At 56.6% G+C, this 16,039-nt stretch overlaps 2 protein-coding genes across 2 annotated transcripts; one reads left to right on the forward strand and one right to left on the reverse strand.

Moving 5' to 3' along the window:
* Positions 1-2,390: 2,390 nt before the first annotated feature.
* TMEM125 (transmembrane protein 125) lies at positions 2,391-3,053 on the forward strand (the record flags this gene model as incomplete). Its single annotated transcript, XM_080349014.1, has 1 exon — positions 2,391-3,053. One exon carries the CDS (start codon positions 2,391-2,393, stop codon positions 3,051-3,053), a length of 663 nt encoding a protein of 220 aa, XP_080205140.1.
* Positions 3,054-8,224: 5,171 nt separating this feature from the next.
* Positions 8,225-12,445, reverse strand: LOC308043139 (leucine-rich repeat-containing protein 19; the record flags this gene model as incomplete). The annotated part of the gene is made up of 4 exons (XM_080349058.1): positions 8,225-8,589; positions 9,083-9,229; positions 9,905-10,412; positions 12,359-12,445. The coding sequence occupies 4 exons, from the start codon at positions 12,443-12,445 to the stop codon at positions 8,225-8,227; spliced, it is 1,107 nt and encodes a 368-aa protein (XP_080205184.1).
* Positions 12,446-16,039: the final 3,594 nt, after the last annotated feature.

The raw sequence follows: 16,039 nt of genomic DNA on the forward strand, positions 1-16,039 counted from the left end.
TTCTCACCTCTCTCCTTTGAAAGTGCCCTGAGATATCGTGACCTTCTCAGGGGCATGTGTCCTGGGCACCTGCAGACAGCACAAGATATCTGCTGCCTCGTGCAAAATCAAAGCACATCCCAGCAGGCACAAATCAGTATGCTCAACCACAGCTTTCTACCCCCCCCCTCTAATTGTTGTTTTCTGATTGTTCTGGCTCTAGCCAGGAGCTGCAGATCTCCCACGGATCTCCAGGCAGGGGTACCCTCTGTAGCCTGGGTTTCCGTACCCCAGCTTGCTCCCCGCCCAGGGAATCTGAGCACCAGTGGCTGCACAGGGAAACAGCACAGCGTGAGCTCACACGGTGCAATGGGTCCTGGGCCTGCGAACCCGCCATGGTTAGAGACTTCCTGGACACGTGCTGCCAGCTGGCAGCATGCCCGCGCCACGTCCAAAGTGACCTCATGCTCCATCACAGCCGGGGAGTGACTCAGGAGGAGCCTGGCCTGACACTGTCAGGCGGTGTCTGGTTCGGGCACCCCCACACTATTGTTCTCTCTTCCCACCCGCCTCCCCCCCCCACCCCGTCCTTGGCTGGTCCCCGATGGAGGGGGATTGTGAGGCGTTTGCAGGTAGCAAAGGCAGTGCCATAAGTGGATGCTGTTTGTGGAGACTGTCTGAGGATGGGGAGAGCTGTGGGAGCAAAGATCCCTGGTGTGTGCAGAGCTGCCATGCGTGAAGGTCACAAATTGTCCCCACCCATCTATAATGAGCTCAGAGTCTTAGTGCCATGCAGAGCAGGGCACAAAGACAGGCAGGGTGTGTGTGGCTGGGCTGGTGGGCTCCTGGAGAGCCCTTTGTAGCAGGCAGGGTGCTGTGTGGCTGTCTTGTCACCCAGAAGTGACAGCTCTGACACAGGGGATCTGCCTCAGTTCCTGTCCCCACCACAGGCTCCTGTGGAACTCTGAGCAGTTTGTGTGCATGTGCTGTGATGGCCGAGGGTGTGTTGTCATGGTCTGGAGGTGACTGGGGAGGAAGTTCAGGGGTCTCCAGGGTCTGCCCCACGTCTCAAGGGTTCAACCATAACTCAGCACCCCTATGCCATCCTCCTCAGCACCTTTCCTTGCTTTAGATACCAGCTATGCTGGAGGGTCCCTCTGGTGCTGTGGGACCAGCTGGAGCACTCACATGCTGGAGCGGGATGTTACATGAAACAAATGCAAATGATTTCTATACTTGGAGTAAAACAGTACCCAGAGAAGCATAAAGAGGGCAGAACACTGAGGAGGTGATCAGCCTGGGAAGCTGGGCCACAGGCTGAGCAAGGCACTGTGCTGAGGGGAGCTCAGCTGAGCCCAGCACCGTGGAGCCTGAGTCCACCTTGCAGCGTCAGTGCCTTTCCCTGCTCCCCTCTGGTGATGCCATGAGGGCTTCAGGGACCAAGAGGAGCAGAGAGGCGAGCAAAATTGCAGGGTGCCAGGTCCCAGCTGCTTGGGGGCTCTTTCCAGGGAAGTGCTGAGGCCACTGGACACATAACCATCACATTCCTGCAGGGGACTAGGCAGGAAGGACCGCCGGTGGTGCAGGGGTAGGGACAGGGCTGAGGACATGCAGACCGGGCAGCTCTAACTCTTCCAGCAACTGGACTGGAAGGGTTAAGCCCCAGTCCTGACCCCCACCTCCTGCTGTCATTCTGGGCAGCAGAGCCAGTTGGTGACAAGAGGCTGATGCTGATGAGGGAGCATGTGAAGTCAGAGATGTGAATGGAGCTTTATCCCAGCCGGGACCTGCCTCTGCTCCATCCCTGCCCTGCTGCCAGCACCAGCTGCGGGCAGAGTCCTGTGGGCAGTGATGTGCCAGCAGCCTCTGAGCGCGGGAGTCTCACCCCTGGGGCAGCTGAGCCCCCCTGCAGTGCATGGAGGTCTCCCAGGAAGGCGTATGTTGCTGACCTGTGCTCCAGTGCACGGGGCTTTTGAGAGGAAAAGGTCTGCAGGCCACCCTTGAACAACCGAGGCCCGGGGTTTGGCAGGGGATTGTTTGGTACAGGGGAGTATGGTTAGTCTCTGTTTAATGCTAACTTCTCTTCTTGACTCTTTCAGATGAAGCACACAGGAAAGGAAGGACATGGCCCTTATAGTTCCCTTATGATGCTGCTCTGGGGATGCTCCACTATGTCCTGCAGCCCTGCCTGGAGGGTGGGCTCAGCCTCAGCACATGGGCCATAATTCTCCAGGTGGCACTGCTGCAGAAGGGAGCTCCACCAGGCTCCAAAGAATGTGACAGAGGCATCCCTGCTTGAGAAATGTGTCTGCCTTCGCAATCATTGCTGTCTTGACCTTCCACTTTGCTGTAAGGATCTAGCCTCATCTGTGTGACCACCCTGCCGTGCCCTCCCCACCCAGCCGCCCACCATGCCAGAGCTGGCAGAGATGAGCACCCCCCGCACCCCTGCAGACGCAGATCACATCCAGAGGAACATCCTGGATGAGCACGTGGAGCTCTGGTGGTTCCAGGACCCCAAGAAGTCCATCCTGTGCTACGGGATGGCTGTGGTGCTGATCCTGGCTTGCGGGATCGGGGGCATCATCCTGCTGTATAGCACGAGCAGCCGCTCTGGGGAGTGGCGGCTGGCGGTGGGCACCACGCTCTGCCTCCTGGCCCTGCTTGTGCTGCTGAAGCAGCTGCTGAGCTCTGCAATCCAGGACATGAACTGCATCCGCAGTCGGGATCAGATCGAGCTCCTGAAGAGCGGAGGATTCTCAGACTGCTTGGTGCTGCTGCTCAGTGCCCTGGTGCTGCTTATCTGTGGGGTCGTGCTCACCACCCTGTCCACCACGACCATGCAGCTCAGCCCTGCCCGGCCCCTGGCCAGCATGTTCACCAGCGGGGTTGTCCTCCTGACTGCTGGCAGTGCCATCCTCCTCTGCCTGCTGCTCTACCTGCTCTGCACCTCCTGCCGCCGGGCTGCTCCTGGGAGCCTGGAGACTGGCGAGATCCGTGTCTTCACCATCTCCGGCCGCCTCACCGCAAACAGGCGGCTTCCTCCCACCTCCAGCATGGCGAACCTCATCTGACCCAGGACACCCCTGCGTGAGCCTCACTGGATACAACCCATCAGCAGAGCTTGTGCTGGCCTTTCCCCAAGGAAGGACGAGTGTTCCGGGGTGCCTTGCACTTCTTTGGAAGGTGACTGGCATTTGCATTGCCCAGGCTGACGGTGCAGCAGGGACCTGGGTTGTCTGGATGGGCTCCATGGCTGGGCGCGTTAGGAGTGCAGCACTGCCCTGGTTGGCGTTTTATCTGCACAAATCCTCCTGCAACAGCTGCTGCCTGCCCAGCTGTGACCCTGTCACAGAGTTAAGGTGAGCCTGTCCTGTACCCCTGGGGACCCCAGTACTTGCTTGGTTCCTGCAGCTCCTGGGGCCGTGTCGTGCACCCTCCTGGCAGGAGAGGCTGTGACTGTAGGCAGTATAAAACTACCCTGTGCTGCATGCAGAGCTGCCAGCTCAGTCCCCTGTCTCAGCTGCTACCAGTGCTTTGTGCCTCTGAGCCCGTGAAGGTGGGCACACATTGACCATGCTGTAATGCCCTGTGTCGTGTGCCACCTTATTCCGAGGCTGTGGGACCCCTGAGCAAAGCAGAGCCTCCAGGAGCTGAGGAATGGCAGGGAATATTCTGTGTGTCAGCAGGTGTGCAATGCAAGCAAAGGGAGCTCGGGGGGCAAATACAGCTGCAAGGGTTGCTCCCAAGAGAGCACCTGTGTGGCTGTGGGAGGGAGTGTGGGATTTGTGAGGGATTCTGTGTGCCAGAACCCCCAGCATGGCTAGCCCTCACATAAAATGCCATTTGTATTTGCAGTGCCAAGATCTGTTCCAATATTACCTTTCTGCAGCCCACCATGTTTTGTGGTGTATCGGAGGGGTGACCAGAGGGTGTTGGTGTCAGGGCCCTGATAGGTTCTCAGTGCCGGGCTGTATGCTGGGGCTCTGTTACCACACCAGTGTGCTGCAGCCATGCCAGCCATAAACAGCCAGGTGCAGTCACTGGGGGTTGGCAGTGGGATGCCCGAAGCCCGGGGCTGGGGCTGGTCCCAGCGAGCACCGCTGCCCCGCGAGGGCGATGCGAGGAGAGAGCTGCTACCCCCGGACAGGGGTTTCCCAAGCAGAGGCACCTCTGCTGCTGCGGGAGCGCTGCAGCTCGTCCCAGCCCCTGCGCGTTCCTGCACTGGTTCTGTCTCCCAAGTGCTGCAAGGCAGAAAAGTTCTGCTGCTGCTGCCTGAGCCTTACCTGGAGCTTTTTTGGTGTTTTATCTCTACAAGGTGTCAATCACTGAGGTGCCTTTCCCAGAGGGAGACTAACATCTCACCCCTGGGAGCTTTTCCTGTGACTTGAGGCTACCTTACCTGTCAAAATTTTCAGTTCCTCCATAGGCTTACAAATCATTTCCCTGCTCTTTCCACAGACACAGATTTTAACCTCCTAGTGAAGCTGCTCCTGTGCAGCCTTCATCTTCCTGTCAGCTCCTGTCTCTCCTTTAACTGAGCTGCTCTGCCCCAGCTATTGTTCTTGCTCATTATTTACTAAGTTCCCTCTGTAATGGAACAAGACTGAGCTGTTCTTTTTTCATGCCTTGTAGCAAATTTATTTGGAAGCGGATAGTAGCTCATTCCCTTAGTAACAGCACAAATCACTGTCCATATTACACCTGGAGGCAGTTTAGCAGCAGTGAACCCCACCAGGTATATGCTGGACAGTGAGGATTTCATCCCTTTGCAGCTCCAGACCACACCATCCCCAATGCACTCAGCTCACATCGGGGCACTTCTGTGTTCACCTGCTCTTATCCTGCTCCTGCTGGCTTTCCTTTCCCCAAGGCCTCGGATAATTTTCCCTGAAGTATGGGAATACCATTTTGGCTTATATTTTCTGGATCTATGTTTTTTCTACATTTTTCTCTGTCACTTTCATGTCATCCATAGGTTTTATTAAACTGCTGTTTCTTCCTCTCTCTTTATCACTTCCCTTAATCCACCCAAGACTTCAGACTGTGTTACTAAGATCAGGTCTTTCTGTGCTAAATCCTCTCCAAATTCTTCCCCTCTGGGCTGTTTGACCCCAGTTCCAGCAGGGACCCCTGTGCATACGCAGGGAAGGACAGACCAGAGCCGGACAGTTTTGCACCATCACCGTTGCTACTCCTCTGCACGTCTGTGTTGGTGCATGTGCAGTTGTGCAAAGCTGTGCCACCTCTGCCTGCACCAGTGTTTTGGTGGTCACTCCCAGCTGCAGGTGTGGACAGCCCGCAGCTGCCTGCACGCCAGCTGTTTTTCACATCTGTGCATTTCTGTGAAGATGCGAGACTGTGCCCAGGTCGCAGCTCTGCACTGCCTCCATGTCACTGTGAATCCTCGCACCCCCCGCCATGGCCCCTCCGAAATGTGCCCCAAGTGCCCATGACTTGTGCCAGAAAAGGATGCTTGGGGGCTGTGTCAGCAATGTAATGAAATAACAGGCTGTCCCAAAGATGGCATTTTGTGTGTCTGGCTGCCCGGATGGACAGCCTGCTCTGCCCCAGGCACTGGCTCACCTCTGCAGCAGTACTGGGTTGTTCCTTTCTTCATCCCTGTGTTATGTGTGAAAATACATAATAAAGTGTTGTGGAAGTCGATGGTGTTGAGGGCTGATGCTTGAGTGCCGGCCTCTCTGTGGAGCGGGAGGTGGAAGGGCTGTGCAGAGTTGGGCTCTGCACAGGATGAGCCTAGGGCAGAAATCATGGCAGCCCCGGGTCCCTCCTGTCCCTATGGATCTGGCTTAAGTTAGTGTCGCAACACCACCACAGCCCCCTAAGTGCATGTACTTATTTCCTGATATCTGACTCCCACTCCAGATGTGCATGCATCTCCTGCTGCTTAAGGACCTAGACAGAGTGGTCCCTCTTACCACCGCTCTGTGAACCCAAAATCTTGCCGTGGCACTGAGAGGAGCTCATGGGACATATGCAAAGCCCCCTGAATATGTCAATGCTGGCTGGTTTGTTTACAGAGAAGCTGTTTCGCCCTGCGGCAGGGCCGATCCTTGAGCCTCACAGCAGCAGCAGCTGCCTGTGGCAACCCTGGAACCAGCCTGCCTGCATACCTGCTACTGCTCCCATCCACCGGCCTCACCTGCTGCCCTTCTGCAGCTTCCTGGGGCCACCCCCCTTGAGAAGGCTCCTCCTTTTCTGCTCTGACCCGCTTGTATTCCCAGCTCATGCCAGATGCATTTCTCTCCACGAGAACTGCTGGGGTCCTGCCCACTTGTGCTGGAGTTCCCCCAAGCAGGGGCAGAGGGGCTGCATTAAAGAATAAATGGATGGGCCTCCCAGCAGGGTCAAAGTAGACAAGCAAGCCACCATTAGGTACTGAGAGATGAGAGTAAGAGAGATCCTGGATAAATAAGCCTGGGAAGCCATCATATTTTTAATCTCCTTTAAGACATCACAGAGACCAAAAGTAAAATATTGTACCTAACATGAGTTCATGGGATTGAAATGCGTCTTGAAAAGGTCAGAGAATACTTTCCAAAAGATAACTGAAATGCATTTTTTCAGCCCTCAGATTTAAGTCTCTCATGTTATCTGAAAGATGTTAGAAATTTCAAAAAAATTACAACATGTATTGTATTTTCACAGGCAGCTGTTAGGATCAGCCCAGGAGGCAAAACATGAGGCAGTGATTGCAAAAGTAAATCACAGTATAGAGATATGGTATTTAAGAGCAAACACTAGCTGGCTGCTAAAACAAGCTAGCAGGCTTTCCTCCTCCTCCAGGCTTCAAACAGCACTTTGCTCCCCCTCTGGAAGGTGCTTTAAGTCAAGGGCCTGTATCACCCATCCAGTGCCTGAGACACTTTGGTTTACATTCTGTGACGTGTATTATTTGCTTTTGTATACATTGTGTTCTATAAATATCTTAATAAGCAGAGAAATAAAAAGGCAGCTCACAGTGAAATGTAGGTTTGAAGGAGATGAGGGAGCTAGCCGTGTGGCAGGGCTGCAGGAAATGCCGTCCCTGTGATGATCCTTCATGCTCCAGAGCATGACGGAGAGATTCCCAGGATATCAGGGATGGTAACGACTGGGCTGTGCCCTGGGAAATATTCCCAGCTGGATGGTACCAGCCTCGTGAATCACTTACTGAGGGTAAATGCTGCTCCTGCTCCCTGTTTTTAACTCCAGCACGAGCCACGAGGGCATGACCGGCTACAGCAGAAACAACATGGAGTTACCTATGTCTCATGTGCTGTTTATCATACCACAAAGATGACAGGAATGCAAAAATTATAATGTTTGTATAACTCCACGGTTAGAGATACACGGCTCTGTAATGGGCGCCAGGGGACAGGGCTGTCTCACCCCAGCGCACGTGTCTGCCTGGTGCTGCAACTGGCGCCGCCAGCGAGTTTGCTCAGCTCTGCAGAACTGACACGGGAAAGGTAAGTGCCTTTCTAGCACATCTTGCTGGAGAAGGAGGAGAGAAAACTGTGAAGCAACACAGCGAGAAGCAACACTGGAGAGAAGTGCACGGGCTGTGATGATGCACCAGGGCTGTCTGCACCTGATCAGGTAGCAGATTTGTTTGCACAGGAGTACTTGTTGTGCCACAGACCTGTTCTCTCACCACCACAGTTAACAACGAATGTGTTTATGGTCCTTGAAAGGACATGTAAAAAAAGCCACACTCCAGCTGTGGGCCTGGCGGTCTTGTCCCAGTATGGCTGATGGGAGAGCCCAAACAAACCATTGCAGCCAGAGCAGAGTTAAAACATGCTTTAATCACATCATGGAGTGACACTGCATTGAGGGACAGAGCAGGGCTGGGGTCGGCACCATGGGGCAGCAGGGCTGGTGCCCAAGAGCCCATAGGGAGCACCAGGACAGGCTCCTCTTCCCATCCCACCAGGATGCCCAGGTGCAACAGGCACCATCTCCACCGTCAGCATCCGAGCAGCGCTGGGAGAGCAGCAGCGGTTCCACCGTCACCATGCTGGTTCAGCCCCTCTGGCATCACACTGTGGCACCAGGGGTCTGGCTGCCTTCAGCCTCCATCACCATTCTGAGCCCACCCCTCCTCCTTCTCCTCGTTGTTCCTTTCTGCCTGTCCCCAGACACGTGGGGCCAAAAGCCAAGGGCAGGTGGGAAAGGGCAGGAAGGGGATGGAGGTGGACGAACAGGGAGAGACCACAGCAGTGGTGTCTGGGCTGCAGGCTCAGATGGAGAGGTGCGACTCCTGCTCCTCTTCCTCTGGAAGATGCTCGCTTGGCTGGATGTAGTTGTCCTCGATGAAGCCATCGTCATCCTCAGCTTGCAGGTCAGCAGCACCAGGCATGGGGTGGCTCTCGCTGGCCTCCTGGCCTGAGAAGCCCCTGTCCCAGGTGCTGCCATCCTCCATGGGGCTGCCTCCGATTGAGCTGGTTTCAGGCAGCGGCCGGTGGCGGTAGCTGGCCAAGTTCTTGTGGAAGAGCTTGCACTTGGCGGCCAGTGCAATCAGGATGGAGATGCCGATTGCTGCCACCAGGAAGCCCACCAGGTACGGCCAGCTCCTTCCTCCCTTCCCGGCGGGTGGTGTGGTGGCTGCGGTGCAGGAAAGCCACATCAGGGCATAGCAGGTCAGCCTGTGGCACAGCTGGCACCCCTCAGCAGCCAGCCCTGTGCATGCCTGAGGCGTGCAGCCAGCGCTGGATTGCTTTCCTTAGGAGCAATATAAATGCTCTTCATCAAGAGCTAGCAACCAAGGGCATGTGAACACTGTGGGGAAAGCTGCCAGACGGCTGTCTGATACCGCTGCCCATCATCGTTAATTCTGCCTTCTGTGTAGCTCTGTGGCCTCTGCTAACTTTTCTGTTGCAAAACCAGCAGACACCTCCAGGTGGTGGCCACCCTCCCCACCAAGCCACCACTGGAGGCCACCCTCCCCACCAAGCCACTGTACCAGCCATGGCCGGGCAGCCTGAGCCCCTGGAGCTGCAGGTGAGAGCAGGGGGTCTCCACCTGCGGTCCCCTCTGAGGTGATGGAGGGCAGGAGGGAGCTACACCTCTCAAACACCTCCATGGCTGCACAACTTACCGTTGCTGTGGGTCACTGTGACCTGCTGCACTGTGCTCACTCCTCGAGGAAACCGCTGCTTCATCCGGCAGCCCAGGTCCTGGGAACCCAGAGCTGCGACCTCCCGGCCCCGCAGCCCCGGGGGTGATGTGCAGGTCACCTGTACAGCTGGGAGACACACAGGCTAAGGTGGGATGGGGCCTTCGCCTGTCCCCTTCCCAGTTTAGAAAAGATGATCCCTGCTTGCTCCTGGGTTGATGGGATGCATCACAAGGTGTTCCTGGCTCTGCCCTCCAGCCTCGATGGCCCTCAGTACATTGTAAGGCACAACCGAAGAAAAAAAATCCTTGACCAAGGAACCGTGCAAGTTTGTGACTGTGATTAGCAGGCTCCTTGTAAAAGGATAACGCCAAATTCACGAATACGGAAAGAAATCCCACTGCTGCAGGGCTGTTCTTGCATGGGAACTGAACTGAGAGGGCTGGAGCCTGACCCAGCTCCACAGGAGGAGCTGCCAAGTGCTCAGTGGCTCTTGACAACGTGGTCACTTCACATAGATACATACAGGTGGATTTAGGGGTTGAAGACTATGTGTACCCCTTTTCCTGGAAGAGTGGCTAAATTATCCTGTCTGTTGTTCCTAGAAATCTTTGGTATCATGTGTAACTGCAAGTAAGGAACCGACACATTTCAATTCGGTGTCCCTCAACAGTGTGGGAGAGGTCCCTGGGGAGCCATCTCAGAGCCAGCCCAGGGGTTGGAGCAAGAGGATTGAGCAAGACTGCTGTTCCCAGGGCTCCTCCTGCCCGACATCTCTTTTACCCCTCACCCCTGTCCGCTCACCTTGCCTGCGCCACAGCCACTGCTGCAGAGGGCGCGCGCTGCAGTCGCAGACCCAGGGGTTCCCTTCCAGTCGGACCTGCGGGACTGCCTCCATCAGCTGCAGGCTCAGAGCGTCCACAGACACCAGCGCGTTGTGCTGCAGATCCAGATGGAAAAGAGCCTTCAGCGGCAGGAAGAAAGGGACCTCAACTTCTTGCAGACTGTTATTTCTTAGGAGCAATGTGTGCAAGTTTTCCAAGCCCTTGAAAGCGTCCGTATGGAGGTAGGTGATGCTGCAGCTGCTCAGGTCCAGCAAGCGCAGTGCCCTGAGGTTGGAGAAGACTGCTGGGCTCAGTGCCAGCAGGGCATTGCTGGAGAGGTTGAGGGAGCGCAGGGAAGGGAAATGCATCAAGAGAGTCCCATGACGGGGCATGACCAAGTTGTTGAAGGAGAGGTCCAAATCGGTGATGTTGCTTGGAAGGGAACTTGGAGCGTGCAGGAGGCTCTTCCCACTGCAGTTGGCCCATCCCTGGGAAAAAAAAAAGCTGCTGTCTGACATAGGCTTTCTGCCCTGGGGAGGATCTCTAGACTGAGACTCTGCAGTCTTAGTTAATTACCCTTGCAGATTTTAAAAAAGCAAAGATACAAACAGGTGTGAAAAACACAAGCTGCCAATTTTGTGTGAGGCAAGGATAAATGTAGAAAGATGAGCAGGACAAACCAGGAGTGAGAGCAACCAGCTGAAGGGGAGCTGAAGGAGACGCAAACAGATGGCGTGGGTGCGAAGGGACCAAGTTGCCACCCTCTTGTCCTCCCTTATAGGGCAGTTGTCATACAGCGTCAGCTTGCAGAGGGCCTTCCTCGTCCTCCCCCAGATCCCCATCTCCAGCCTCCCAGGAGCTCTTGCGTGGCACAAGGGCACAGAGATGCGGGTGAGACCCCAGCCCGCTGTGAGGGCAGGCAGGGGCAGGCAGGTAAGCAGGCAGCGGCAGCCAGACGGGCTGCAAGGCGGTGGGCACCTGCACCAGGCACCTGTGTCAAGAGCCGCTCCCTGAGACCTGTGCAGGATACCCCAGCCCTGTCTCCAGCCCTCCCGTGTTTCAGAAGAGACACGGTGCGTGGCAGCAGCTTAGTGCAGGCTGGCTGTGGCTACACTAGTAAACAAACCAGCCCAGCAAACACATGCTGTCCCAAAAGGCCAGCAGTGCATGCTGGATCAGTCAACCCACATGGATTGATTTTTTTTCCCCAAAAGAGCAGGATGGGCAAATTCAAGCTGGTTTGGGGGAGCAGTCCCCAGCATGTGTTACACATGCCTGGGCTTTGGGCCAGCTGCCCAAACTGAAGTTGTCAGAGAGCAGGTCAGCAATTTAAGTTTGGTTGGGCAGGCGTGAGCTCCTTCTTGATGCCATGTTTGGGCTCCACAGGCAGATAAGCTGGAAGTTTGCTGCGGTCTGTGGTCCTGGCTTTGTAGGTCTGGCTGCTTTCCAGCTAGCCAGCCTCTCTGCTTCCTTGCCTCTCGCGTGATTGCCTTTCCTCCTGCTGTTCACCTAAATCTCCTATCAGGCTTTGCTGTCCCTGCTCACTGGAGGAACAGATGTACCCTTACAAACCTGGGCTGCCAAGGACTGGGTTATAATGGGGCTGAGCAATGGGGGAGCTGCACAGGTCCTGTCTCAAGCTCACATAGGGCTGAGCATGAGGAGTCAGGGGAAAACAGCAAAAATCTTTTGAGGGAGTATCTGAGAGCTCCATGGGCAGGTCTGCCCTGTGCCATCCGCCTGTGACAGCCACTTTTCCTGCCTCCTCCTGGCTCCCGCCCGGCACAGCCGAGCCACTGGCTGCGGCACTTGTCCCGGAGGAATGGGTTAGTTATATTTCCTGCTCCTCACCAGACGCTCAAGGATCCTGACCCTACAGTTGCCCTGACCCTGGCTTTGGTTACTGCATCACCATGCAGTGAAGGGAGTGAGGGGGTGGGACCCCCTCGGGGATGTGCCGTGCTGCTGCTCACCATGCGCTCCTTATCAGAAGCTGTGTTATGGCAGCAGCCAAGAGACCCCCAGAGTCAGAAATGCCATTGCTCAGGCAATGCTTTGCCAGCCCTGCTGTGCTTTGGTGAACAGGCTGGACAATGTGACGTGCTCAGCCTGAGGCTGGGAACAGGGTGCTGCTGGGCTGGGACAGGGGACCTGCAGGGCTGGGGGCAGGACAGCCAGACTCCAGGTATGGGTGACCCATCCCTGCGGCTGGTGGCCAGCGGCACAGCACACCTCCCAGTACACTCCACTTGCTCCCATAGGTTATCATTGCTCGTTGTGTCTCAAGCCATGCAGAGTGGGATCTGCCTGCCAGGGTCTGCCGCCCCGCCGGCGCATGGTGCCAGCACCCCGGCCCTGCTGGCAGGACCGGCAGTGGGGTGCCCCTGCCCACCCCCAGCTACTGCCCCCACCAGAGCCCCCTCGGCCCCCCTACCTGGTGGTCGAGGCTGCAGGGGTGTCCCGTCACCACTGACCAAGCGCAGAGGAGGCTGCAGACCCTGAGCAGGCAGGCAGGAGCCATTTGGCTCCAGGAAACTGCTGGGCAGAAAAACAAGTCTCAGAATAAGTGGGGAAGCCGGCAGAGCCGGCCGTGCCGAGCAAGGTGTGGCCACAGCCACACAGCCTGGGGGCCCCGCCAAGCCCCCGCGCCCCGGCCACACGGCCCTGCAGACCACCAGCACCTGCAAGCCAGCGTGGGGGCCGCCACGGCCCGGCGCTCTCCCGCGGGCTGCGCACGGGTGAAAGGTGGCGGCACCAGTTACACATTAACGACCGCGCCCGACACCTCTCACGCGCTGCCTCCCGTGGCGGGCGACCAGGGACTGCCAGCATCCGCCTGGCAGAACATGGGGTGCCGTGAGGGTGCCTTGGTGGGAGCAGAGCACTGGGAGGTGCTGGGGGGACAGAGGAGGAGGAGGGCACCTCTGTGGCATCCACCCTGAGATGGCCGTGCTTGAGGAGAGCAGCCCCCAGCCGCTGTGCGCCCAGCGGTGCGGGGGCATGCAGCAAACCTCAGCTGAAGAAGCTGGGGCTGAGGCAGCAGGAAAGTTTCCTGCAGGAAAATCAAAGTCTCACTGGGACTCAGGCGGAAAGGTGTTTAAAACGTGCAACAAACTGTCAGGTCCCTGGGCCCCACAGTGGCTGGGTAGGGTTGGCTTTCCAGCATCAGGGAGTTGCTAGTAAAATTTGTGATTTCCTTGAGCCATCCTCTGAAGGTCCCAGAGGATGGGGGTGCCTCACTGCCTCTAGCACCCTCACACAGACCCACCACTCACCACCAGCGCTCCCTGCCAGTCCTGCCATGGAGTCACAGAAAATCAGGGAAATTGTGTCAAAGCAGCATCTTGCAGATGTTTGCTGGCACATGGTTGGGCAGGATGTGCTCCCATGCCCATGGGTGCTGGGGCACCTGAGAGGCCAAGGGCTGGCAGAGGCGCAGCCCGGGTGGGGAGGTGCTGCCAGCACCCACTTTGCAGCAGGGAGCCCCCAGCTCTGCCCCGCTCATCATTCTCCATTGCCACCCAGCAGCAGGAAGCCGCCTGCCCACAAGAGCACAGCCGCTGCACAGTTTCCATTCTGGCGGTGGCCAGCACAGGGCGGCCCGGCTTCCCCCAGCTGTCAGGAGGCTCCTCCACAGCCACGCGTCCCACCCTTTCCTCAGGGACAGGGCTTCCCAGCAGCACATCCTTGATCCTATGAGCTTGCGCTGAACACAAGCGTAGCCCAGCAGCTGCCTGCTCCCCAGCTGTCCTGACATGCGACCGGGCAGGCTGGGGGTGCTTGACCACCCTGCTCCTGGGCTGCTCTTGTGCCTCAGGGCAGCAGCCCTTAACTCAGCATTGCAGGTCCCCGGGATCCACCATGCACACAAACCAAAACAAACAGCCAGACAAACAGGGCTAGAAAAATGTTGCTGAGGCAACCCAGCCCACCGGTGGATTTGCAGGGTGTTTGCGTTTCCTATCAGGAAATGTATCGGTGTGTTATGGTTTCTGGCATCTGGTGCTGTGCATTAAAATATGCAAATGATAACAAAAAGGGGTATTTTTATTACTTTTTTTTTTTTTTTAGCCCATCATGATTCAGCAAAAAATTTGTGGTCTGTGGATTCAGCAGAAATTCAGGTGCTTTCAGTGTGCTGTGGGTTGGGCAGCTGGAGCTTTTTGTGTTACAGGAGAGCAAGTGTGGTGAGTTGCTTTGGCTGGGCTCGGCTGCACCCAGCTCCCTGGTTCCTCCTCTGGAGCTACATAAGGTTAAACTGGAGCTTTAGGGTCCTGGTTGGGTCTCCCCACAAAATCTGCCAGAGAGGTTTCCCACCCCACCTCCCAACCAAGGGATCTGCACAGGTAGAAACCTCTTATCCAGATGTTCCTAGAAAAAATGCAAGGGGACAAATCAGCTTAGGTTAGACCTCTTGATGGATGCCTGAGATCTTCTGGGCATCACCTGGTGTGGAGATCTGATGCCAAATGGTTCCCATTTCCGAAAAGAGCAAAGCAATGTGCCGGTTCCCCTCAGGCAGTAAGAGCAGCCATGCTGTGCTCTCCGGAGGTGCACACCACATGGCCCGCAGTTGCAAAGCCTTCCCATAAAGCCTGTTTGGTCTGTGTAAATAATCCTGTCCTCAAAGTGATCCCTCATGTCAGAGGACATTTCACAGAGTGCATTGTCACTCATGGCTGTGCACGTGCTGCTGGGGAGCACAGCACGTGTGTGCTCCCTTGTTACTGCCCCACGTGCAGAGTATGTAAGCACACGCTGGCACCATGGCAATTAGAGTTCTGAGTGAGACTGACCTCTACAGCCAGTGAACTCGGGGAAGAAGCCATTTATTTATCTATCCATGTACCTGTCCTGCTTTCTGCAGCTGTACAGAGGTGTGGATGAGCCCCTGACCCAACACTTCTGCAAATGAGCTTGAGATTGGCCAGGCAAATAGGGATATGGGAGACTCTGGGAGAGAACAGACAGCATCAGGGACCAGCCTCAACTGCCCAGCCCCTGCGTGTCCCACTGTGGGCCGGCCAGGCACATGGCATTTACATGGTGGTTGTGCCTCAAGTGCCCTCAGGGTCTCCCAGAAACAGAGCCCCTTGCCTACACACAGCCCATGGCAAAACACCAGGCTTAGTTTTTCAGTCAAATGTGGGCAGTTGCATCCAGTGTCACAACTTTCTCAGACCCTCTCCATTTCTCCCATCAGGGGTGGCCGGGTGGCTGCGCTGGGGGAGCCCCTGCCCGCTGCCATCCCTCCCTCAGCATGCCGCGGGCACCGTGTGGCCCCGGAGCACACTGTAAATAGTCGGAAGTGATGAACGGATTTCCCCTTCCTTTCCATGTGTGCTTTAGATTTTTGGCCGGATACAGCATGGGCTCGAGACTCACCAAAACATGAGGCTCGCTCCCTGGCAGCCCTGACTTTCACGTGGGAACAACTTGGTTTGTGAAGCGGTGTGAGGTTCGGTGGGTGAAGCTTGCAGTGATTTCCTAGTGAATGCCTTTTATTTGCCAGGTGAAGAGCCAAGAGCCAGCCAGAGACCACGGTGGCACACAGGAGGGCTGGGGGTGGGACTCCTGTGGCTGGGGGGACAGCAGGGTCATGCCATGCCACATCCGTGCCCATGCTGGCACCATGCATGGGAAAGCACTCAGGGAAAGCTGGGCTTTCTGCTGCTTTCCTCTTCTCCCAGACATGTTTGCTGCAACATGGAGGGTTTTCTGCCCTGGCAGTGGCTGCCCTCCCATGCAGGCTGGTGAGCATTTTGTTGCCCTGCCTGTGCTCCTCCTCAGCCCCTTTCAACCTGGACAGCAGCCACATGACGGGCTGCGGTGCAACATGGAGCCCAGGTGGGGCCATGCCTGGGTGCCCCGGCTCGTGGCGGCGGGAGGCCGAAGTGTCACGAGGTGTGCACAGCCTTGCTATGGCCACACGCCAGTCGCCGGGGGACAGCCTGAGAGGGGCAGCTCCTGCCGTCTCCTGGAGTCAGGGCCGTCTCCAAACAATGGGTGGAGAGCAGGAAACGCCGCATGGGAAACAGGATTTGGCTCCGCCGCCGCCGCCAGCCACGGCCCCTTGGCCCCTTTCCTTTCCCTACTCCAGAGAGCCCTTCCCACA

Source organism: Nesoenas mayeri (assembly GCF_963082525.1).
Source record: "Nesoenas mayeri genome assembly, chromosome: 8".
Lineage (NCBI taxonomy): Eukaryota > Metazoa > Chordata > Aves > Columbiformes > Columbidae > Nesoenas > Nesoenas mayeri.